Source organism: Varroa destructor, unplaced genomic scaffold, assembly GCF_002443255.2.
Source record: "Varroa destructor unplaced genomic scaffold, Vdes_3.0 BEIS01000001.1, whole genome shotgun sequence".
NCBI lineage: Eukaryota > Metazoa > Arthropoda > Arachnida > Mesostigmata > Varroidae > Varroa > Varroa destructor.
This window is the reverse complement of record NW_019211454.1, coordinates 55,403,354-55,427,805: the sequence shown is the minus strand read 5'-3', so window position 1 is coordinate 55,427,805 and position 24,452 is coordinate 55,403,354. Positions and strand designations below refer to the sequence as shown.

General features: G+C 38.3%; 2 protein-coding genes across 5 annotated transcripts; one reads left to right on the top strand and one right to left on the bottom strand.

Moving 5' to 3' along the window:
- The first annotated feature begins 707 nt into the window (after positions 1-707).
- On the top strand, positions 708-14,560 carry LOC111246175 (uncharacterized). 4 transcript variants are annotated; one of them, XR_002671566.2, is made up of 13 exons: positions 708-1,404; positions 5,200-5,287; positions 5,397-5,688; positions 6,122-6,423; positions 6,918-7,172; positions 7,699-7,926; positions 8,620-8,799; positions 9,271-9,341; positions 10,606-10,712; positions 11,054-11,219; positions 11,647-11,892; positions 12,100-12,356; positions 14,141-14,560. XR_002671566.2 is itself a non-coding variant. In XM_022795337.2 (12 exons), the coding sequence occupies exons 1-12, from the start codon at positions 1,390-1,392 to the stop codon at positions 12,268-12,270; spliced, it is 2,121 nt and encodes a 706-aa protein (XP_022651072.1). In that variant the 5' UTR covers positions 708-1,389; the 3' UTR covers positions 12,271-14,094. The 4 variants fall into 4 exon arrangements, 3 of the variants coding, with proteins under 3 accessions (XP_022651072.1, XP_022651087.1, XP_022651096.1); XM_022795337.2 differs by lacking the exon at positions 14,141-14,560 and having other exon boundaries at positions 12,100-14,094; XM_022795352.2 differs by lacking the exon at positions 14,141-14,560 and having other exon boundaries at positions 717-1,404; positions 12,112-14,094.
- Positions 14,561-19,170: 4,610 nt separating this feature from the next.
- On the bottom strand, positions 19,171-23,370 carry LOC111246185 (NFU1 iron-sulfur cluster scaffold homolog, mitochondrial-like). The gene is made up of 5 exons (XM_022795375.2): positions 23,062-23,370; positions 22,433-22,600; positions 21,562-21,660; positions 20,984-21,208; positions 19,171-20,556 (listed from the first exon to the last, which is right to left on the bottom strand). Exons 1-5 carry the CDS (start codon positions 23,203-23,205, stop codon positions 20,458-20,460), a joined length of 735 nt encoding a protein of 244 aa, XP_022651110.1. The 5' UTR covers positions 23,206-23,370; the 3' UTR covers positions 19,171-20,457.
- Positions 23,371-24,452: the final 1,082 nt, after the last annotated feature.

The following is a 24,452-nucleotide window of genomic DNA, read 5'->3' as shown; positions in this document are numbered from 1 at the left end:
CGCTTCCGTGCAAGCGTTTTTGGTCGGTCAGCTGGTAGTACTGTTTCTAGTAGTACTGCCAGTTTGCAATGTGATTCCGTAACAAATAATAATTTCGAAAGTAAAATTCGAAGAGCTGCTAACAGCAGTGCAACCGGTAACATTCACATATGAGTGAAGTGTATTAATCAGACTATTGAACATGTTGAGCTTGATCACTTCATCTGTTTCGTACCGTTTATCGAATAATTCAGACGTCGCTGGTCATTAAAATTTATCAAATAACACAACGGATACGTATACCTTGTTCGCTTTTTTTTTTTTCTCTCTATGCGTCTGCCATCAGTGAGAATTCTCACTACGCGTCCACAAACATTAACATCGGTGTTATCGTTCGACCTGCGCCATTGGCTGGCTTAGCCCAAGCACAAATATTATCTTCAAATGGGTTTTCGAGCAAAAAGAATTCAAATAAAGAAAAGAAACAAGTGAAGTCAATATAAAGGGTAAATGGCTAGATGAATACCCATGTAGCCTCTTCATCACAGTTATGACTTGACAAGATACTGCCCGCGCGCTCAAGTAGAATTGAGAGAAGGGAGTTATCTCGTGCAGGGCATCAGTAGCTGATTCGCGAGGATACTGTAGCAGTGGCAAGTGGAAGTGATTGTCGTCTCCATCGTCTTGCTAGATCTTTATCGTCAGGATCCTTCAGCGCTGCGAGTAGAAGTGAGTGAACCGGGGAAAGGAACCAGAGAACCAGTGAGGAGCGGCGAGCGCCAACGAGCAAGGGGGCCGAGTCGCCAAATCAACGCTGGTTATAGTAGTACTAATGCCGGGATATGCTATATTCATCGCACTAGTGTCGGTTGCTTTTTTACGTCTTGGCTGGCGTTGCCCCCTCCACCTCGACTTCTGAACGCACTTTCTGTGCGTGTCCATCTATCTATCCGTCTCTGTATGTGCGAACATGCGCTAGTGTATGGCTATTTCCCGTACCAATAGCCGTGCGAAGGGCCGATGGACACCATTGGCTTGCTGGTGCTAGCCTTTGCTTCTTCTTTTAACGCTGCCAACACCAATAGCACCGCCTCAGTAGCGACAGCTATCGAGTGAAATTGGCCATTACCGCCGCAGCCTCCGGCACTGTGAGCACAGTGAGGCTCCTTTAGAGCGCATACTGCTTTGCCGGCAAACAAACAGAAGCCTGTAGCAAATTCGGATACACACTCACAAATCTGGATTTACACATACAATTATTGTACCATCAAACGCAGGGGTTGTGTGACGTCGAACAAACACCGAAGGCGAAGAGGAGGGAAAGAACGATACAGAAAATATACGCAGTGACGGAAGTTTTGCTATTGTTGCCGATAGCGGTTCTGGCTTCAACCAACCGAAGGCAACATCATGTTACTTCGTTGGGTGAGTGTAACGTTTCCGTTTGATCAACGAGACAGAAGAATACTGCAAACGAGCTGATTGATCGATTGACAGGGCCAATTAAAGGTTTAATAAGCGACAACTAGAAACGACGACACGACAGTCACTTGCAGCACAAAGGACACTCATTTCAGTATTTTCTTATGTTTACGCATACGTTATCCGTGAACCTAAAATACATACAAGTTAGATGAGTACGTTGTTATCATTCGTGTGTTAACGCACATACTTTCAAGAAATCTTAGCGGCAGAATTGTTCGTCAATCTATAGTGCATTCGTCTATTAGCAGACCTGTGGGCGAAGACCATCGTACGAAGGCCACGCTAATCTGTGATGATACTTTCACTTCGCCTCTATGTATCAGAAATACTTCATTGTTTGTGGGTTCATTAGTTGCATATATTGAAAACGTAGGTACGGTATATCTGTATAAAGCTCATGTGAGGTAGCATTATTCTACATAAAAGCCCGTCTGTAACTCAGATTGTGGCCAAACTTGCTCAAAGTACCCGACGCATTTGGCCCCACTTTGATATTTTGCCCCGTTGCTAGCTTGGGATCGAGTGGTTTAGCGGCGCAAAAATATTAATCATCATACAACAGCACATAACACGGCGATAGCAGCGAAAGTAGTTCCGTGCGTCGAAGAGAATATAACAATCGAGCGGTATCATCAGTCCTTCACAGGTGAAACTGTGTAAAATTTGCGAAGCATAATAGCTGGCAGGTCGGTAGCACTTTGTCTGCTAGTTTTTGTTTGCATCTTTATGTAGTTGTGAGATTTTTTTTATTTAAGATACCCTCATTTTATCAAAGGTACTCAGGTTCTCTCTCAACCACAGCTCTCATGCTTCTATGTTGTAGCGTTATATATGTCCATCGACTCACACGAACTGTGATGTTTGATCAAGTTATGTTATAAAAGAGGTTTCGGGCGGAAGTTACTGTGGATCGACCTTTAGGTCTGTTTGAATTGTCGATAGAATGACGTTAATGACGAAAGGTGACCCCTTCGCCAATATATGAAGTCTTCATTATGTCACCATGGCCATAGCTTTCTTGTTTTTATGGGGCTGGTAATATCATTTCCGCGATAGTTATGTTAATGAGTTCCGTTTTAACAAGGGATGTATATGGTCTCCGACTGGTTCTAGACAAGACAAGTAAACAAGTTTTGAAGGCCGCCATTTTGATCATCGTACGATGTAGCCTAAAGTCATATCATACTACAAGTCGTATGCTACATTTGATCATGATAATGACAATTATGATTTTTTCCCGATGTCTAGTTTCATCGTTGTACGGTCTTAAATCAGTGGTCGGTTTCTGCTCATTTTGTCATTAATGATAGTGAATAATGTCTATGTAGTTTTGTGTTGTATAATCACAAATAAAATTATGAAATGTCTTCAGAGCTTTGTATTACAGTTTCTTTGTCGAATCATCAGTCTTCAGATCATCGCAGTATGAGACGAACATCGATTCGGCATCTTGTTAGAAACGGCAATACAGGTGTAACAGATATCGGATCGTTTTTGGTGATCTAAAGAGTGTAAAAGTCATTTAAGTCGATATATATTTTACGTGTCTGTAACCGCCGCCATTTCTGGTGCTGCTGCTGATTTGCGATGGTAACAGGTGTTTCACCCATTTGTTAAGCAGCTGCATTCGTTCGCTCCCTACAAATTTTCCGCAAAATTGCTTTGCTCTCCTTCACCTACACAACCTATATTACACGTTCCTTCTACATATGAGCAAACCTGAGATGTTTATGTGAATAGAAGACGCTTGAGCAGTACGATAATCGAAGCTTGTACCTGTTAAACTATACCTACATAAATTTCATAGTAAATTAAGAAAAGCGGTCCTACTATACAGCAGAATAGTACCGATTGGGAATGAATTTTCTCCAAGTCCGAAGGTTATACGGCGCAAATTTGGGATTTATACAGAGGATTTTGATTATTTTCTTTGTATTTATTATTTATAAATGCATGGCGCTGAGTTGATTCAGTGAGTGCCTATATTGTTCCGATATTGCAAAAAAAAAATGTATGTCTATCGGTACAAAACAAACCTTATTCAAAGAGCAGGTTGTAAACATGCTGACGGGGAACAAAATGCTAATTCTCAATGCCATATCAAATAGAGCTACTCGTTGAAGTCTTTAAAACATTAATATTACAGAAAACCCAATAGCCAGTAAACTTGACGATTTTGAAACTCATTCACGCAGATTTGGATTTTATTTAGGGAAATTCTGCAGTTTTCCTCCAATACAAATATGCAAAATGACCCAGATATAACTGACCCGGAAGACACTTATCAGAATCGAGATTGGGTTGGCTCCATTGCCTCGTGGCGCCATAGAACTTAATGTACGAACGTGCCAAGATGTAAGAAAATTCTCGCTGATTTTCAGGTGTCGTAAAATACTGCCGTAAGCTCTTAATAGTTGCAGAGAAAGCAAAAACATCAACGTTCTATAATATTAAGGACGATGCAGTTTTAATTTATTTACTTAACGTGATATAGAGGTAAGCTATAGAAAAAATTACGTTGAAAGCTATGGCCGCAGCGTCGACTAAAGTGTTGAGACACTAATTACTACCGATTACCCAAATAGTGAGGTTGGTTCCTGATATTATTTTGGCTATGGTGAATTTATTTTAAAAAGTCTTAAATGTTAATCAAATCTAACCTGCCATAAACACTTCGCAAAAGTGAACACATCTTGGATCAAGCTTGTTAGTGAGCTGTTTTGGTAAAGGTCCTTTCAGTGAATGGAGACGGCCCGAGTCCTTGATTCATAAGCGAACTGCCGGCCGCTGGGGTAGCGCCGACTGGCACTTGCCTATCTTGATGAGTTTCACTTTATTTTTGAACAAGAAGGCGGCTAAGTGCTGGGTGTTAGATTACCAGGGCTTTGTTACCAGAGGGGCGAAGCTGAGGTGACCCTAACGCGCGCTACACCCTCTTGTTTTCTATAAGTGGTTGCTTTACATTAACTTGGAGATGGGAAGAATGACGTTGGTAACATCACCCTATGATTACGAATTGCGCTTTGTTTAGTTTTGTGCTGTTTTCGAAAAACCCTCTGTCACGTAATAAGTAATGTTGAACTGGTTGATATCAATTCTAATAATATCTACTTCACATCCATTGTTAGATAGGTGTGTGAGACTTGAAAAGAACAGGAATAGTTTAGAGTTGGGCAAAACTTTGTAAATTTTAGTAGTTGGCTATATTAATAGACGCATTTCCCTGCACAGCCAAGTACCCTTTGAAGGAAAAAAACGCTATACAATATAGTGTCAAAAATGGAAATCTAAAAGCAATTAACGAGTTCTATTTGCGCACTTTTACGTAAAATCACACCACTTACTGAACTTTATTTACGGATGGCTTTGTAAATCTTTTTGTCTAAGCAACGTATTGCATCCGGTTGCCAGTATTCTTGGGAAATGGGGTTTTCGTTTGAAAAAATGATATAGGAAACATTTGATACAGACCTGAACAATACGCGGACAGAGCAGTATACGTATAAGCGGTCCCACTAATGGCAGATCCTTACACTTATTCATTAACACTGAAGAGGATAAAAGACGTAGCTGAAATAACTCTAATTTAGTCTAGCTAAGTCATCATAATTTGAAAGTAGATGAAATAAGAGTCATCCAGGCAATATATAATATACCAACGTGCTTACGAATTTCTCACTTGTTTTGCAGTGCAATTCTATCTCTGTAGTGACATTATTCCCTTTTTAATTTCAGAAAATATTTTGCTTGATGGGCATAGTTTCACTAACTGCGAGGCCGAGCACCTCAGAAACGAATGTCCGTTCTCGTCAAAAACGAGGAGGTAACATTTAACATCAACTTACTGTAAAACGATTGAACCCATTTTATTATTACCTAGAGCTGCCTCGTTAATTGTGAGTATTTTGAGTGATGGTCTTTTTAATCGATAGGTCTACTGAACTTGGACGTACGACTTGACCTGTTTAGAAACCAGCGGCGTCAACAGGCCACAACGTCAAGGCCAGAGGCCCGAATACTGCCGTTACCTCCAGGTACCGATGCAGAGGACCACGGGATACCCATCAAGGACGAATCTGTAATACAGCACTTTATAAAGCAGCTCGAATCGTATCGAAAGCGCAACTCTGGCCTGGATAGTTTTCCCATTCTTAGCGGAATAATTAAAACGGTTCGTCGCTTCCAAGCATGTGCAACACCGAAACTCGAAAAAGGCCATTGCAGGTACTTTTAAAAAAGGCTCTTGGCATTTATGCAGATCATCTGTTAATGTTATCGCAGTTAACGATTCTTTAATAACATAGTTGATTGGCTAATAGCTGGCATCTGGCTAATTTGGATCTAACTTTGTCCTTAGAGAAATAGGTTCCTAATAAAGTGTTCGATACCTCAACTCGGATAGAAGCATTGCTAATCATGTTCAAGAATCTTCTACGAGCTCGTACCTTGCTTTGAATCGTGACAGTTACTGAAAAATACAATTTTCATCTACACACCTTGCTCGTGGGGAGAGGATCGTCGTCGATATATATGATTTATCCAGTAACACCGACTACCATAAATATTAATATATTCTAGATTCAAATAAAAAGACTTTCACTTGATATATGCATGATATATTCCTTCATGATAACGGCTCACTTGTTACGATCAACAGACACGTACAGCACTGCGTACTGCCAGCTTTCCTTCGCAATATCAACGTATTATTGTCGTATGCATGCTTCATCGGTGGAGCGCATCTCGGCGTGTGTTGTCCAGATCGTCACTTTGATGAATCCATCATTGATGACGGTGGTGAGGAGGAACCAACAACAACTACGAAGCGACCGGGAATTCTTGGTGGTCTAATGAACCCACTCACAGAGATAATTTCACCGATTCGGCCTACTCCCTCCGACACACCTTCCAGACCAGATATACCTGAGGTGATCAACGGATCACCGGAGTTGCAGTCTGGTAAGTAAGTCAACAAGAACTTTCGTTCGTAATTCATAGCGAATGCGAATCCCTATTGTATGATGAAGCGCATGATTCACAACAGTGGTACGGGATATACGAGACTGAATGAGAGCGAACACCACTTGGTATGCATGTTTCCCACTAATGAGGTAATGCAATAGAAAATAATATCTGCGGAACGTGCGCATACGATTAAAGAAATCTGGAAGTAGTTGGCAGGTTCAACGTTGGGGGTCTAGCATTGTTTTTCTGCTTCGAATTAATCAAGTCTGCAGGCGAGGGCACGAATCATACTGCTTCGATACCGACTGGGTGGAATGCTCCTAATAACGCTCTCGCATCTGCTGATGAATTCAACTTTGACAGCATGTATCCACCTGGGCCGCGGCCATTTTACCAGCCATATTCACCACAGCTTCCACGGCCTTCAGGTCGCCGCAAACCCCCATTCGGTCGACCTGAATATTTTCCCCCGACTAATCGCTTTACAGGCGTTCCGAATGATCCGTTCATTGAACCTCCTTATCGTCATCCATCACATGGACGCTTTCAAGGTCCGCCACAAGAATCTCCGTATAATCCTTACGGAATACCAGATAAACCCCCTCATAGGCGACCTCACGGTTCACATCGTCACCCGCCGTACGGAAGACCACCTCGTAGGCACCATCACAGGCCTCCGCACCAGGGAAGACCTGCATACGAGCCAGACTACTATCCTGACGCCAACCAGGGTACCGCTAATGGTGAGCCACCCGTAGAGATCAGCAACTTCTTCAGCCATTGCCATCGTCTTTGTAATCTACGACGCAAGAATAGCTCAGGAAGAAGGAGAAGGCGTGTTTGTATTAAACAATGCTGGCTGCTGTTTATTGAAGAGGACTCAGCCAATAACGACGACCACTGCGATGAAGACTGGGCTACACAGACTGGTAGAGCCCGCAACGAGACGGCAGTTAGTGTTGCCGGCCAGTGACACAACTGCAGTAACAGTTAGCAATTAGATTTATAAAGTAAAAAGATGTCTAATTCGACCTCGATTATAGGGTAAACTTTTGCTACGCTGTATGTCGCAGTGGTGATACGCATATGAACAAAAAGTGCTTACTAGCAGACACATGATGCCTGGTGCATATATAAACGATTCATATTGAGCGTGTATGTGTTAAACACTTATACCTATGCAAAATACACGTTTGTATAGAATGGTAAATAAACATATTGTAGACTGCGCAGGTCATGTAACTTATCTTACTCCTCATACTGACACAGGTAGACCGAGCGAAAGGCTAGAATTCACAACAGAGTCTTCGCGATTCCCGCTCATAACGTCCCGTTATGATAAAGCCGAGGAAAACGATGGCCGGTTTGTCATAACCCTTTCCACAACTGTCATAAGAGATTCCCCTTTCATCTTTAATGCTGGTAGCAGTACTGATATGTACACTTATAGCACAAAAACCAAATATCCTTGGGAATCCACGATTGCGTGGTCTAAGGGTAAGCCGAGTGCAAAAAAGCTCAACGCAGCTCGCTTTGGCAGTATTCTACATAGGACCGTCCTAAGATCCCGTATTCCAGATGCATGTGTGTACATGACCCCAAAGCGACAGATCGTAGCATGAAATTAAGCTCTATATAAACCCTTACTGATCCGAAATCCTTAAATAGCACGGCGTTGTATCTTAAAACGAGCCAAATGAAACAGTACCTAACATGCAACGTTTATCAGTTTTCCTTCTCTCTTGTATACAGGCGTTTCGCATGAGAAATATATTTTCAACATTTAGTTCCACTTCAGCCACAATTAACTGATAGTCAATTATCCATAGCATAGAGCAAGTATAGAGAATAAGGATCCTCTAAGCCACGCGTACTATTGACTCTCACATGGATAGCTCTCTTACGACAGCAGACAGCTTCGGGATCTCCTTTGTATCTATATTCCCATGAGTAAAATATTGACGTTTGTCGTGGGCACCCTGCTCTTCGTTCTGCAATGCAACATGGGCAAAGCATAAGCGCACAGTTTAGTACGATTGCAAATAACAAAAAAAGAACGTGTTGTAATAGGTATAGTTCAGAGATAGTATGTTTTTGCTGACAAAAAAGGCCAATTTCAATGAGGAAGAACGCGTTGTAATGTCTGAAGCTGATCTGATGTCAACTGGCGACTTGTGGCATCTGCTGCAGAACCCTCGTACGAAGATGACAAACAAGGCGAGGACGTCTCTTCTGCAACGAGGCCCTACTCTCCTCCAACCAGTTCGCCTACATATTCGTCCGCGCCTACAACTACATCAACCCAGACGCCTCAACCACAGACTGAGGACAATCCAGCCAACGGCAGCCAAATTACAAAGTATTCAGCGAGTGAGTTAATTTTACAGCAAAACACGTGTGCAAATTACATTAAATAGAGATTGCTTTGTCATAGCTTCGGCCTCTAACGATTGACTTGAAAAATTATATTTTAGTTCCCGTTAGATCATTAAACACATGCAAGCAAACATTTCGAACTCGGACCCGGCTGCCGATGGATCGAAGGCCTTATGAGATGCCAAAAATGCTTACAGCCATATCTCATGCCATGCGATAAAGGTTTTATTATTATTATTATTATTATTATTATTATCATTATTATTTTAGGTAATTGTTTTTTCTAAATATTTAGTAATGTTCAATTTAGCAAAAAGTAACACACACACCAATGCTAGACTCCAAAACGTCAGTTGGTGTTTCAAATGATATTATTTCTTTTTCTAAACCCGACTCTATTCGAAGAACCTCTACCGACCACAATTACCAAGCAATTAAGGGGCTCCTTATTGAATTAATTTTCAGCTTGTGGCTTGGGCATAAAGAGCAGAATCGTCGGAGGCGAGGTCGCCAACGTGGAACGATGGGCGTGGGTTGTAAGTCAAAAGGCCGAAGATCCTAATCGAGAATGTTAAATGAATAGTTTTTGACAAGCACCTATGTCTTTCTTTTGTTTAACTAAACGCTAAACTATCAAGTGCTGGTAGACACTTCATATCAAAGACGCAGGTAGCGATATAGGTTTCATTTTTTTCACTACTACCATTTTTTATTTATCGATAACCATTTCAAGAACGTTGCTCTACAGTAATGCCAAAAAATATCTATGAACGTGCATGAACATAGAAGCAAATCAGTTACGCCTGCAGAAGCTATCTAAGTGGAGATTCGCTAGCTGGCGTTCGTATAGGCAAAACCAATTTCAGCAAAAATCACATTCATCATTACAAAGTGAAAGAGCTTGATTTTAAAAATCAAACGACAGTTTATATATTATAATTTACTTATCTTTGTGCAATCTTCGGACAGTCTTTGAATAGCTTTAGCAATAAGGTGAATCAGCAAGTTTTAGTTTCGAGTGCGAGTATAATTGTACATCCAGAGCTGTTTGTCTAATGCTGGTAAAATCATCTGAAATTATGTTAGGCGCTCATGGCTGTTGGCAAACTTGAGGCTTGAAAATCACTTCACATTTCAGAGTCCATCCAACTGAAACACTTTCGTGACACGTGACATCAATTCATGTGTATTCAGTGGCCCGGCATTGCCCTTAATGTTGTGCTAATGAAAGTATAATTAATTTTGTTGATATATCTAATGAAGAGATCAGTTGAGAAATTCACCATGGAAAGCCTTTTATATAATGTGTAGCTCTGGCATTTGATACACTGTATGATACACCGAGGAAGTTTCAATTTGGTTATTCTGAGTAACAAAAATAGCAAATGTACAATTTTTAGAAGGAACGCTACAAATTTCATTATCTCAATAAAGCTATTCTCGAATGGTTTAGCAGTGTGAACTATTTTTTTTTTTGTGATCCACATGTATAGCGGTAAGTTAAAAAAGGTGGGCGTGGTTAAATCGACAAGGGTTTTCTTTTTTTTTTTCCAGAAGATATGATATTCCCCGTCTGATACTGATTCAAAATTTGATAACGACGTCCATGTGCTAGTTAAGTTGGTTGCATAATTAGAAATAAGGCTGTTTGTACTCCTGCATCATATAATTTCATTGAACTCATTGTCAATACTTAGCGGTTATTTTTCTTACATGAATGTGTTCGGGATTGATTCGGGCTTGTTACATGTACTTGATACATACTGTTACATACTTGTCACATACTGATCTTAAACACAGGCTGCATTGATGAGAATCGACAAGCGGACAAATCAGATGGAACAATTTTGTGGGGGTGTTGTGATTTCTAATCGATACATCATCACTGCAGCGCATTGCCTCCCTGGGTAAGTATAAAGTACTTGTATTTTCGACTTTGTCGAAGATCTACTTGGTTCATTCATACACGAAATGACGATGCGGTCGAAGCTGAACAAAATAGATTTGCCCCATACAACTTATCAGAAATAATTAATTATCAGTACATTAGTGCTTTATATTAAAGTGCGATTCTTCGGTGGTCGGAAGTAAAATTTATTGTACATTTTGTCTTGAAGAATTTATGTCCTTTCCAAATATTCTAATATATGTAAATTGCAGATATGAGCTTGACTGAATTAACTACTTGGAAATGGAGACATATTTTTCTGCTATATTTTAATCTAGCTTGCGCTTATTCTTTTTTTAGCGTTCATCCGAGGGAGTTGACAATCCGCCTCGGCGAATTCGACTTCAGCCAACACGAGAATAGCAGACGCCGAGACTACCACGTATCTAGAATCGTGCGACATCCACAATTCAATGAATCTAATAACAATTTCGCTGATATTGCGCTCATCAAAGTTAACGAAGATGTAAGCAAAAATTTTCAATTTAGTCAATTAAAGCATGGATTTACAAACTTTACATTATTAATCTATGCCCTGACTGTAATCCACAATATGCCAAAGGACATATGTACATTAAACTAAACATTAGAAATCAGTCCAAGTCACGCGACTATGCGTTAGAGCAGCAGTAATGTTAGAAATTAAGCACAACGTAGAAATATCACAACGCTATTTTCATGAAACACGTTCATAGGTCGTTCCACTGCAGGGACATTGTTAGCGAACGCAGAGGTTATTATGGGCTAAAACAAGAGCTACGCAGATACTCGATATCTGCGTAGCTCTTGTTTTAGTCCATAATAATCTTTTTCTTACTTTGGTTAGTGATCAGTTAAGCAGAGTCCTCGATCAGTACTGTTTCTTTATATACATCTTATCCTGATCTAAATAGATCGCCTTCAACCAAAACTTGCTGCCAGTGTGCATGCCCGAAGAAGAGTCTTTTGCGAACAAGGAAGCCACAGTGATAGGTTGGGGCGTAACTTCATTTGGGGGTCCATCCTCTAGTATCTTGATGCAGCTGACACTACCGGTGTGGGACAATGCCGAATGCCAAGACAAACTGAATACAATCGTCGTTTACCCGCAATTCCTTTGCGCGGGACTTAAAGATAAAGGTGGCCACGATTCATGTCAGGTAAGCTTATAGGATACTATCTGTCTGATGCTATATGTACTATATATATGATTATGTTCGCTATATGCCAACATTTTGTGATTTGCAGTAATCACCTCACATTTTGCAATTTACAATAGTATTAAAGTCCTAATTGTATTTTGCTTAATTTTAAAATTAGTGCCAAAATCTACAATGCTTATGCATAAAAGCAAGCATTCCTAACAGCTTTTCTTGCAGGGCGACTCAGGTGGTCCTCTAATGGTGGAAAATTCAAATAGGCAATGGTCTTTGATTGGCATTGTGTCATGGGGCTTTAAGTGCGCCCAAAAAGGCATACCTGCCATATACACCCGAGTTACTGAGTTCCGAGATTGGATATACAAGAACGCTGCATAGCCTGCACTGATCAACAATCTCACTTCCGGTCTCAAAAAGTTCAGCATCTACCTTTCATACACCAGATCCGACAAGATCACGAAAAGGTTGGCATACTCAAATATTCTGGCTTGTTATAAAATGGCTAGTCGGCCAGTAAAAAAAAAAAGAGGAAAATCTATCTTTCTACAATGACCCTGTGAAACATCATTGTGATTAGTGTGATTAAATTGATATCGATTTTGAAGTCAGAGCAGATAATATATATATACATATAGATACAATGACACACTTGTAAATAAAGATGTCCATTGTGCCCTAGATCGTAATGTGCAATGAAATAGGTGGTTAACCAAGTCTGTCTGATATCACAAGTTATTGAACCTTTAACGCTTGTATTTCAAAATACATACAGATGTGGCCTATTACTTTTTCTAACTTCAAGTTTATTAATGTGACAAAGTATAGTCACATTTTATGCTCGTCACATCCTCGAAGATAATATCCAAGTTTCATCATCAAAGACTCGAAACTACATATAAATCAACATTTGTTTTTTAGTCTCCTCGCAAGAGGCGGCTACTACATGCCGAAAAACATTAGCGGCAATGTCACACAAATTACAGGTACAGCAAAATGTCTGCAGAACCAATTCTTACGCGTTTCAAATGGTCCAAAGTTTAGCCAGAAAAAGAAAGAGGAGAGCTTTATCGAAATAATTTGTGAAATACATAAAAAACATATGTATATTAAGGGAAAATTATTCTTTGCTAGCTTTTACCAAGTAATTAAAGACGCTCAAAGATTAAAAGTCCGGACATTACATTAACTTTGGTGTTGTCTAAAGTATATGTGCGTCCTTTTTTTTTCTATGAAAGTCAGCTTTAAAAAAGACTAGGGCGTACTACGTGAAATTCTGCGACAAAATGTGTAGTAAGTAGCTTAAAAGTGCCATGTGGCATTTTGAAATAATTAGCGTAATCCAGCTCTAGATGTTTTTATGACGGCAAAGATAGAACATTTACTGATACACGCAAAAAGAATAGCAATCTGAATTTCAATCTGAATCCTATTGGAAAAATCATCACAGAAAAACTTTTACTCAATGTTGCGGCGAAATTGTACACGATCGTTCATTTCAAGGTGATGCTTATGCTTAAGTGATTTTATGAGACACCTGAAATGGGTGCTTAATTACTAAATAATTTTATAAACTTACTCGAAACGTACGCTCATGTTTGAAAAACATCTGTATTTGTAGGTCTATCAGTCAAGCTTGTGACAGAGCAGGTTTTTCTTCAGCTTGATTTTTATTAGGTTGATTAAAACGTAGTGTAATGTTTCGTTAATGTCTCCCCTCCCTTTTTACGTTAACCTATTTACTGAGCTTGAAACTATCAGAAGTCAAAAAATAAAACGAATTATTTTAGTTGGCCGTAAAATTGAATCGACTTTCACCTTCAAGTTTTAAATGTAGTGAAACGCAAAGCTTCATTAATCCTAAGGCTAAAATTTGTATTTATTCATCATAGCCCAAGACGCAGCTGAACTAAGGTGGAAAAACCTGAATTTAAAGTTAAGGCCAAGGACCATTAGCCGGAGTTGTGATCTTTTGATTAGACCCGTATACTTACAGTACCTAAAAAGAAGTGCCGCTCGTATGCCCCTGTATTTCAGAGAAACTAAAGCGTATGTTTCAAGCAAGCAAGCAAACAAACAAAAAATGCAAAGACAGATTGATGATAAGCAGAAAGAGGGAACGTTTGACAGAAACGTAGCCGAATAATAGACTGTCGTTAGTATTCAGTGGTGTATAAATAAAATAAGCATTATGAAATTAAAAAAGTTTGCGCCTTTGTTTTTTACTACAGTCTAGTCCATCCGCTTACAGGCGAAATCGTGTAACGATTACGTTGAAGAAAACACCAAAGGCTGTTTCGTCTAAAGAGTCTTGAAACTGTACAAAAAGAAGAATATCGCCAATCACTATTTACCTCTCTTTGATAAAGACCGGATCCTAGTTAAAACAAGTAACTTTCTTTGCCTGCGTCTTAAATACCGATCAGGTCCTACAGATCAATATTTACCAACTGCTTAACGACAATATCTGAATCGTACTCTCAGTTTACAGCATCAGTTAGTATTGTCAAATAGAATTTAAGACGTGCTTTATTGAGAAACATCGATCGCGCAACCGAGCAGATACAGTTGACTGGTCCACATGTCAGTAAACGCGTACATTGGTGTCTGAACTACAAATGATATAAATTAATAAACTATATAATAAATGTGCTGTCGCATTTTATAGCAAGTCTCGAGTTCGTGATATTCGAAAATGCACTTGGTGCAGATATCGCACATACGTCTGGCCAGCATAAAAACATAAATAAAGTAAAGTAAAATAGACATTCATAATACCGTATTCACACAGACTCAAATTAGAATACGTAAGGAATGTATTTTCGTGATCTATCTAAGACGAAAAGTACATTGTTTAGTCGGAAGACAGGTACTAGCAACACATGGGCAGAATTAATTCTGTGGTGGTCCCAGGAGCGTTGCACGCATTGTTGCACCCGGCTAAGGTTAGGCGCTTATCCAGTTTTATACATTCATCACTGGCATAAACTGCCGAACCTTGAAAGCACAATTTTTTTTTACCATCTGACTGTTGCCCACGTAAAAAGTAAAAAGAAAATTATAAGATAGATTGGAGACTGGTAGAAACTTTTATTATAGCTGTTTTTTTATTTACATTACATATATAAATTAAAGATAACTTGTAATTAACTTAGGAACGTACTTAAAGCTGATTAGGTGAGATAACCTTGCAGACTTCTGTTCATAATTGGATCCCTTCCCATTTCTGCATTTGTCGAAAACTCATGCAATCTTCTACAACCCGTAAACAAAATAAATGAAACGAACAATTTTTGAAAGTTACATGAAAGGATGATAAAATATACAATGATATGCTGATGGCATTCTAAGCTTGGCTTAAAACGTTAGCAATGGTATAACTTTTAAATGCATGTTCTTGTCTCTAAAAAGGAGACCGAAATAATTGCAAATAAAATAATAAAAACCACCAAGCTTCAGCTAGTCTACTTTGACTAACAAAGGTAACACACTTCTATTTTTCTTCATAAAAACTCGACATTCAAATATTTTTTCTCACCCTAAATAAAGTTCAGGAATACAATAATCGATAAGGGCAGTAACCGAATAGCCCGCCACCAGCGAGCCTGGACCCCCCCGATGTGCTCATCATATAGAGCACCTGCACCTTTAAATGAATGAATATTATTATTATGAATTTACGAAAATATTTGAAAATGAGTATATCTATAGATTAATAGATATTAAACCCGTGACTTCAAATCTGTGCTTTTAATTAATCTAGCTAGCTGATGCGAACTAGCATTTAGGATTAACCTTGAAGGCTTATAGAGTCTCGCATCGTAAAAGTGTCACAAAGAGAGTACAGCAAATAGCATCAATTAGCCTCACATTTTTATCCAATTAGGTAACTTTTGTGCAGAAAAAACGTATCCGTTAATATACAACCTGTTACGTTCTGTGTGTAACCATCATCAATTAGTTCAGTCAGTATAGGAATAATAATAACGATGTAAGTTAAAATAGTCACTGTTCACATAGCCAGTATAGGCGCGCCAGCGCACGTTCTCTGTTCCGTTACTTCCTAACAGGAGCACCCTATGATGTTACAACTGATACCGTCACGCTACATTACGCGCCATCTGCATTCGCACACCACAATGTTCTAGTACAGGCAGACCTGCTAGAGTGGGGATCACTTTTCATAGGTGGGTAATAGCGTGGCTGATGCTACCATGGACATTCGTCGATTTAAAAGTGCTAAAAGGATTTGGTATACTAATAACTAGCCTACAGTATCTCAGTCGCAGGTTGTGAACGGTGAAGATAAGGCGAGTCAGACCGTTTTGTTCCAAAGAAGCTCCTACCTGTAATTCCTCAATAGCATATAGCGATACAGACTTTGATACTTGAGGCAGCGACAATCGCAAACTGCTCCCCACTATGTGTAGTTGTCTCGATGTTCTTTCATTTAACGCTAATCGAATTAGGATTTGATCAAGCGGGATAAAAGGGCAATGATCGTTATCCTTATTGATTAATTTCAAATTTGTATTCTAGGAGATATATTCGTATTACTATAATCGAATATACACCTTTCAGAAATTAATTAGGACTTAACTATTCACTGGTTTTTAAAAGTGTTTTTTTATTGTTATTATCATAGTGGCTATTAAATGTGGTTCAAGGTGTCGCAGCTTATCACAGCGTATCATAGCAAGCTACAAAAGATTTGTAAATGATCCTGTAGGCTACGTCAAGTTTTTTTTTTTATTTAGAAAACGCATTGATTATCATTAACCGAAATGTATTTACTGACCTATCGATAAAGCGTACGGTACGGTCTAAAAAACTTGCTACTTGGCACTTGCACTTCGTACTGTGATCCGTCGTATCCATTTCCGAGCATATGATTTAAACCTGCTTCCGAGCTTTGATATACTATTAGTAAGAAAAATTACTTTTTTAGATAAATATTCCGCACTCATCAGTGTGACTGCAAGGGAATATAATTCACATGTTTTACATATGTATAGAAATTTAATGAGAAAGAGACGCCTTTCGTCGAGTATTGTTTGCACAACTAAAAATTATGTACAATTGACAATATGAATTATCTTACTCTAAGAAATCTGACTTAATCATTGATGAAGCTCTGGATATGAATGCTTGCTACGAGCTACCTAAGACAACAATCTTACTTAATCGCCTATATATATCAGGCGGACTAGGGAAACAAAATACTATACAACTTAAGTATGTATTTGATTAGAAACCTAATATCGGCAATCCAGCCAACAATTTCAATTGTTAAGGTGCCAACATGTTGATATCGAAAATTTAAAAGAAGGGGTATGTACAAATTAGCTATGTATAGTTTGTATAATGTTTTCGCTACTTTCGTTTATTAATTGTAATGAAGTTTACACAAAAACGATTATCGAATGACAACTATAGGACAGAACAAGCAGTCCAAGTGCCGCTTACCTCTGACGTAATATTGACGCAATTTCGATTGTAATACCCTAAATCTTATTTGTGGATGCAAACGACAAAAAGGTCACGTGTACTGCGTTTATGAGCATAACAACACAAAAGTTGTTTCCGAAGGGTTTCACATGTGTATGACCAATAGGATAAAACTAATGTTCCGTACAATCTACACAAGTAGATTGTACAGAACATTAGTTTAGCTACCGGTAGAATCTGCCACCATACTAAGCTTAAACTCAGACCTCACTTGAACATAACGAGACATTCATTTACTAATAAGAAACTGTTCGGCCATTCGATGACTATTTATCACGTGATTTTGCTTCCTCACCCCATTGTAGATGCCATTAATTAAGTTTACTTTGCCATATAACGATAAAGATGAAAACAGACAGTAGCTGAATAAAAACTCTTGAATTTACAAACTAATAGAATTCAAACCAGCATATGCTTACGTTACAGGCGTAACGTGAAAGCATTTGTGGAACAACATCAAATGAGACCACTGTCTCAGGAGCATTGAAGCCTGTGGTGCATTCTGCCTTTATGAGCAGTGCATTGCATTTTGGACACTGGTAGCGGCCATCGTCTGCCAATTCGAACGAACATGATTTTGAACTTTCATACATATTCGCTACGTTAAAGGCATAGGTCGTATCAAGCATTTGAGACTTGCTAGAGGAAGATGTCTTAACTCACTTATCCGCAAGAATACTATTAAATCGACTTGATCTCGCCGAAAAAATCAAAATGGTTCTCGTTAAGCAAATCTCTTTCGGTAAGGTTTCCTGGACTTAAATAATCCTATAAATATACGTCTCTAATCCTAGCTATAACTATCTAATCCTAGTCAAGCTGCTGAACACTTTTTTTTATTTACTATTCTATTCGATAAGGCCACAGAAACCAAAACGTATTATAGCTATAGAAAAAACCAACTAAACTTACTCGTAGTTGTCATGTTAAAACCAGCAACGCGTTGTGCACACGAGCCATCGTTGTCACTTCTAGTCAAATTTAAAAACTAAGTCGCCAAGAAGTCACAGGTACTCGATAAAGTCATGCATTCTAGGCCAGAGCCGTCGAAGTACTAGATCGTGTACAAAAGCCTATAATATGACTCATACTTCTGTGAGCGCTTTCCAGCTCACAGAGAACATGTATATGTTTGTGGTGACGCGGAAAAATCATCGTTCAAAACCTGCATTTTTCATTCATTACTAGCTGACATGAGCTTACTTGCCTGTTAACCTCGACGCTTCAAGGCTTTACGTTTCATACGTTTCATGTGAAGCAGGTAAATACTATAAATTGCATAAACACGGTTCTTCGGCTGGCAATGTTCGTGCAGTATACAGACAGAGAAAAGGCGTATCGTAGGACGTAGTACTTAAGAACATACAGATGAAAGGCTACAACAAATCCACAGGGTCTCGATGTTAGTTAATGGACGTTGCCATCTGTACTCTTCAACATCATTTTGGCACTATAGACTTTCCTATATAGAAGAGGTAGCCAAAATCGCAACTTCTTGTTCTTCTGATAACAATCGTTATAGAATGGATAGTTATTTGAAAATAACGCAGTCGCTTTTATCATTATTGTCAAAGTACGAATTGCGCTTTATGTCGAAGTTTCATTAAATACATTCAAGGTTGCCATCCGAACCCAATTGTAGAAGACAAGCGCATGCATTTTGTATTGTTTAGAAATGAAGTATACTATATAGACAATTAAAGACCTCTTTGCACTCGTTAATGTTTATCTACTGACATAAATGTGTATCCACGAGTTATGAGTCTTCATAGGTGAATGGTATTGCTAATTAGGGATACATGTGTACTCACTTTATTTTTCTGTAACCCATAGCAGATAGCAGTCTTTTGCTAATTCTGTTGACAACGATTCGTTTCTAAGCTGGTATATTTGGTGTTACACATACGCAATTGGAGTAATATTAAGTTTCAGTCTTCATGTAATCGAAGACATGGTAGCAAGTGATGAAAATAGTAGGGAATAGCGCAGAATTCTTCATTCAGTTTTCTGTGTTAACGCAGTTGATAGAAGCGTTGAATTGCTTAGTGTTGTTCGTTTTCTACATTTAACAGCAGGCGAACAGAGATCAGACCTGCGCTTTCTAATTTTGCCCTTTCACATATTAATGGGCTGAAAAACCGTTTATTTATCTATGCACATGCCAGTTATTTCGCGATGTATTAGTGTAAAAGATCTATTACATAATGTGTAAAATCCTTGAACAATACGAGCATTTATCTTGTTAACATTTAGAAGCAGAAATTACGAGAGTGTCCGGTACTGGAGTTACACGCAGCAAAACTATCTTTTACGAACTTTTAGTTACACCTTGGGTTGTCTACTCCATTGGTTGATACAGTTTTAACCAATGTATTCAGTTTTATTTAGTGTATCCATTACGGGCGTTATTTAAACTTAAGTCGAAATAACTAAGAACTTACATATTTATCCTTAACCTTATGCTATTGCGAGTTCTGATCGTATAAGATTCCAAAAAAGATTCCATTTTTCCAGAACTTATGTGACATTAATGTGTCGTATTTGATATAGCCTGTTGCACCTCTTTTACTCAAAGTTTACGTATACCTGGAAGCACCCTTAACTAGTTTTGTCACCTACTTACTACCCACCCAGAAACTACATATATGTCAATTCCTCAAGTAATCCATTTAGCTAACTAGAACAACGTATTTTGCTTGCACGTGCAGAGAAAACTATATTTAGGTGGTATTGCAAGCCTGAATCTTCCAAGGCCCTTCAAATACGCAAATACACAAGTACATTCTTATACGTAGCAGAATTATCTCTCAAATTCGATTTGTATTGCTATTAGGCCTTTCACTGACTTGAAAAAAAAACTTATCTGCACGGACATAATGTAGTTTATTCACTAATTAATAACCATAATAGCCTGTGCATCTACATTAGGCACCGATTTATCTGACACGCATGAAATACCCTATACACAGTTACAGACAGGAACGACATACCATTTTTTTCTCCGAACATGATATGTACAAATTCCACAGCTGTCTGTTGGATATTCTAGTAGTCACCAGGTTATTCCTGCGGTTTTGTTCGAATCTTTTCCTCGAGCTTCTCGAATTCTCGCTGTGAAATCGCGTCTTCCTCTGACAATACCTCCTTAACACCTTTCACCTATAAAAGTCAATATTTTCCACAATGTGTTCTATATACAAACACAATTATTCTACTCTGTCGTTATGTTTAGAAAAACCTATATACGCATATCTTTTACGGCTGTTATCTATATGGTCGTCGAAACGTTTGCCTTCGTTTAAATACTCGTTTGGTCAAAATTATGCAGACAAGAAAACGGTCAAAAGTGCGCTTAGGGTTTTATATGCCTCAACAGAAGAATTTGTTGAAATGGACTCTTCCTCAACATAACCGTCTAAGTGGTTCACTTTAATTTTAATGCGCTGTAATACTTACGACATAATGAAATATTAACATAAGATGACTACAAAAATTGTTAAGTTGAGGGATACCTCCTAATAAACTCGATAAGCGGACAGCATATCAGCTAACAAAAACCAATGGAACTTTAGCGCGTGCTACAAACCTCAGGAACGTAAAACATCAGCATATTTTCGATGCCGGCCTTTAGTGTAACTGACGAACTAGGACAGCCTGTGCATGAGCCCTGTAACTCGAGCTCCACAATTCCATCACGAAACGCACGAAACACTATATCTCCTCCGTCCTCCATCACAGTTGGTCGAATTCGTGTGTCAATCAGTTCTGCAATCATTGCCGCAGTTTCACGATCGGCTTCGGTGAATTCTACCTAAAAAAATTAAATATTTCGAGTTTTGCATGAATGACTTTCGTTATATTAGGATTTCGTAAGCAAATGACCCTTCAGGTCCTACAAGTTTAGACCCCCCAATTCGTTTTTTGTGAGACAATTTCACTACACCTACTATAATCTTTTTGTAAAAACTGGAACCATATCCGTAAGATGATGAAGTTGAGCTATAATTTGTTGCTTTTTGAAACCTCATGGCACTGATACATTCCTTCTATAATTATCGTAGTTCAAGAAAAAAATAAAATTTACTTTGAAGATTTGCATCTGTACACTACGAACTGTTTTGTATTAAATATGCACAACCAAAATATATACTTTAATCAGCTTACCTTTTTCAACTTATCTTCTGACTCTTTATCGGGTTCAGGCGACTCGAGCACAGGCAGACCAGCACTGAAAAAATCCATCATTGTAGCATATATGGATGCCTTCAGAAAAAAGGGAACAACATAACCTTGTTAACACAATATAATACTAACGATAATCTTACCGTTACTGATATCTGTTTAGAACTATTCGTCAGTCGATAACAAAATAATAATGTAATAGAAGTAAACCCGTGGATATAAAGGGCCACCAATATGCTAATTATCAAATTATGCATTCATTAATTATAAATATTCGTGTTATAATGCGTTTTAGACCGTGGCGTTATTAAAACGCATGCAGTAAAAATGTGCAGTTTCAAAGATTGAATCCTCGGCTTTAATCAGGAAGTTGTCTGTACCACACTTAGAAATTTTGGTGTACAAATCGTAGTACAACTCAGCTTTGACGAATACATCACGCAACTGATTAAACCAAAAATCACTGTCAACAGCGTTTTTAAATATTCTATCATAAAGCATTGCCATATAAACCAATTACTTTACCTACCGTATTGTGCTTACCCATCTAAAAAAGCATACTAACCTTCCCGAGTACATTCAGAAATTTTTTTTAAAGAACTTTGCGGATGTTGTGGATTTCCTAACTCAGAATCGGAATTTCAAGCGGTTTAAGGCGATAGCTCGTGCTAAGTTCCAAATAATATATATTTAGAGTAACCTGATAGACGCATAAAAAAGTTGCCGATAATAAGATTATACACAGTAGTGTCTCATCCAAGAAGAATAATTTCGGACGTATTGTTTATACTACACTCCAACCATTGTAAGGTCCCCCGTTTGACATTATGAAAATGCACTTGAATAAAATTACCTTGAGGGCTGTCCATTCAAGAGCGTCGTCTGCGCGCGTTACCGTTATAAAATCTGGCCCAAGGAAGACCCGTTGAACCCCTGGTATAGCGAAGAGCTGACGAACTAACAGACTGTTTTTTGCAGTCTCAATCGTAGGGAAATCGCGACCCTGACCTTCTTCCAAGACCTTTATTTAATAAAGTTAAATAGTACAAAACAGTTGTAGAACATAACAAACGTTGCCAAATTCAGCCAAGATTATTGTGTCCGTTTATATCTTAATATGTGTTTTAAGTATCAATGAACGCAACAATCATCGTCAATGCTAACGATTCGCAATTATCAGAATAATAGAGAATTAGCGTACTTCAAATATTTTTGACTAGTCGTTTTTAATTTCATAAACAAAAGGTATAACACAATAAAAAATTCCTTTAAAATCGTTTATATAACTCTAATGTCAACTTTCACCTGTACAAATGTTTTCCCTTAACATCTACCACTGCCTCTTTTCTTGAATGTTACAAATATACAAACTATAAATTAGGCATGCATACTAGTGGTAATCGCATTCTATATAAGGACATTTGCCTCAAATCTGGCTGTGAGAGATCAACACAGAGGTAAGCTTCTTGCTCTAAAGTGTACCTTTATTCCAGGCAAAAACTTCAATGAATTTGGATTAGGTGTATCGCGCGTTTGAATGAACATCCGTAGACTAGCTGAAAGATGGAAACGGCTTACAGTCTGAAATGATTCGCGCACCATGCGACTTACAGCTGCTGCCAGCATCTTTCACAAGCCGATACTCCTTGTGCCTGACACCCCAGTTCTTAACAGTTGATACTCTATATTGACAATAGCTGCGTTCTAACGCTATATAGTTACAGCAACGGAGAAAAACAGCTGATCTCTACGATACGAACGGTCGAGATACGGTTTGACGTTTTATTTTTAAACGTTAAGCTATTTCGTCTGCATCTCAATTGTTTAGTCTGTTATGAATCCGCCCGCGCGTAAACAAGGGCAGGTCATCACATTATGGCCCACTCGATAAGTAAACAATACAATTAATAGACATCTAAAGTTACAATATACCTATAAGAAAAGTCATAACTGTCGCTGACAATTTTCTGGACTTGTGCTTGTTCATAAATCAGTTACTTTTCACGATTTCTGGTTTCTTAGAGCACGAATATGCGTTACCTTAATAAAAAATATAAGACAGAAATTTTAGGCATTTTGTGAGTGATCCGTTTAACGTTATACACTAATATATGCAACTTATTTTTCTCTATGTATAAACATTTCGTGGTGTATGGACTTGAAGGAAAAGGCAGGATAGGTATTTGCCACGAAATCTTACCTAAGTCAACATTTAAGAGTCACCTGTCACGAACAGAAAAATCACAATACGATTGAAGAGCGGATTTTCCTAGGAGTTATACAACCCGAAAATGAATACATGCCTCTATTCAGTGTAAATTTTATTGGATATAGACAATGTTATGTGCAGCATCAACGAACACACACAACTACATTAACCGATATAGAACTCCATATAAAAATTATGGTACTATATTGTATTGTATCGTCGGCACATTGTAAATCCTTTCTAATACATTTTTCCAATCAAATTCTATGCGCGCATCTGTAAACTACGGCCTTCAGCAATCAGGCAAGTGTTAGTTAATACATAGAGACCAAACTTTCAAACAAGTGTCTGTGTTCAAGCTATGCGCAATTTCAGTACCGTAACTTTATATATGTATATTCGTGGTACGTTTACGTGAAATGAACTATATTATAAAACCTATTCAGGCGTTAATTATTTTATGCGATCAAGCTAACTGGTTTTATGTAAGACCTTACGAAATTTAGTGATAGTAAATACATTTTCAAGACTATTCGCGTATTCCTAAGCTTACTTTACGTGTAACAATAAAATAGAACCCATAACAGTTTTAATCTCTTTCTAGGTCGTTAAGTTCATTCTATTTGTTGGTTTGCATAATACTGCTTTCCTAGCAAATCATTTT

Bases quoted from the DNA above. Each gene is read 5' to 3' on its own strand.
- LOC111246175 (XM_022795337.2), top strand. The intron at 5,689-6,121 runs GTACTTTTAAAA...TACGATCAACAG, and splicing joins CTCGAAAAAGGCCATTGCAG to ACACGTACAGCACTGCGTAC. The intron at 10,713-11,053 runs GTAAGTATAAAG...TTCTTTTTTTAG, and splicing joins GCAGCGCATTGCCTCCCTGG to CGTTCATCCGAGGGAGTTGA.
- LOC111246185 (XM_022795375.2), bottom strand. From the start codon at position 23,205: ATGCTGGCAGCAGCTGTAAGTCGCATGGTGCGCGAATCATTTCAGACT. The intron at 22,601-23,061 runs GTACACTTTAGA...TATTAAATAAAG, and splicing joins AGTTTTTGCCTGGAATAAAG to GTCTTGGAAGAAGGTCAGGG. The intron at 21,661-22,432 runs GTAATTTTATTC...TTTTTTCTGAAG, and splicing joins TTGAATGGACAGCCCTCAAG to GCATCCATATATGCTACAAT.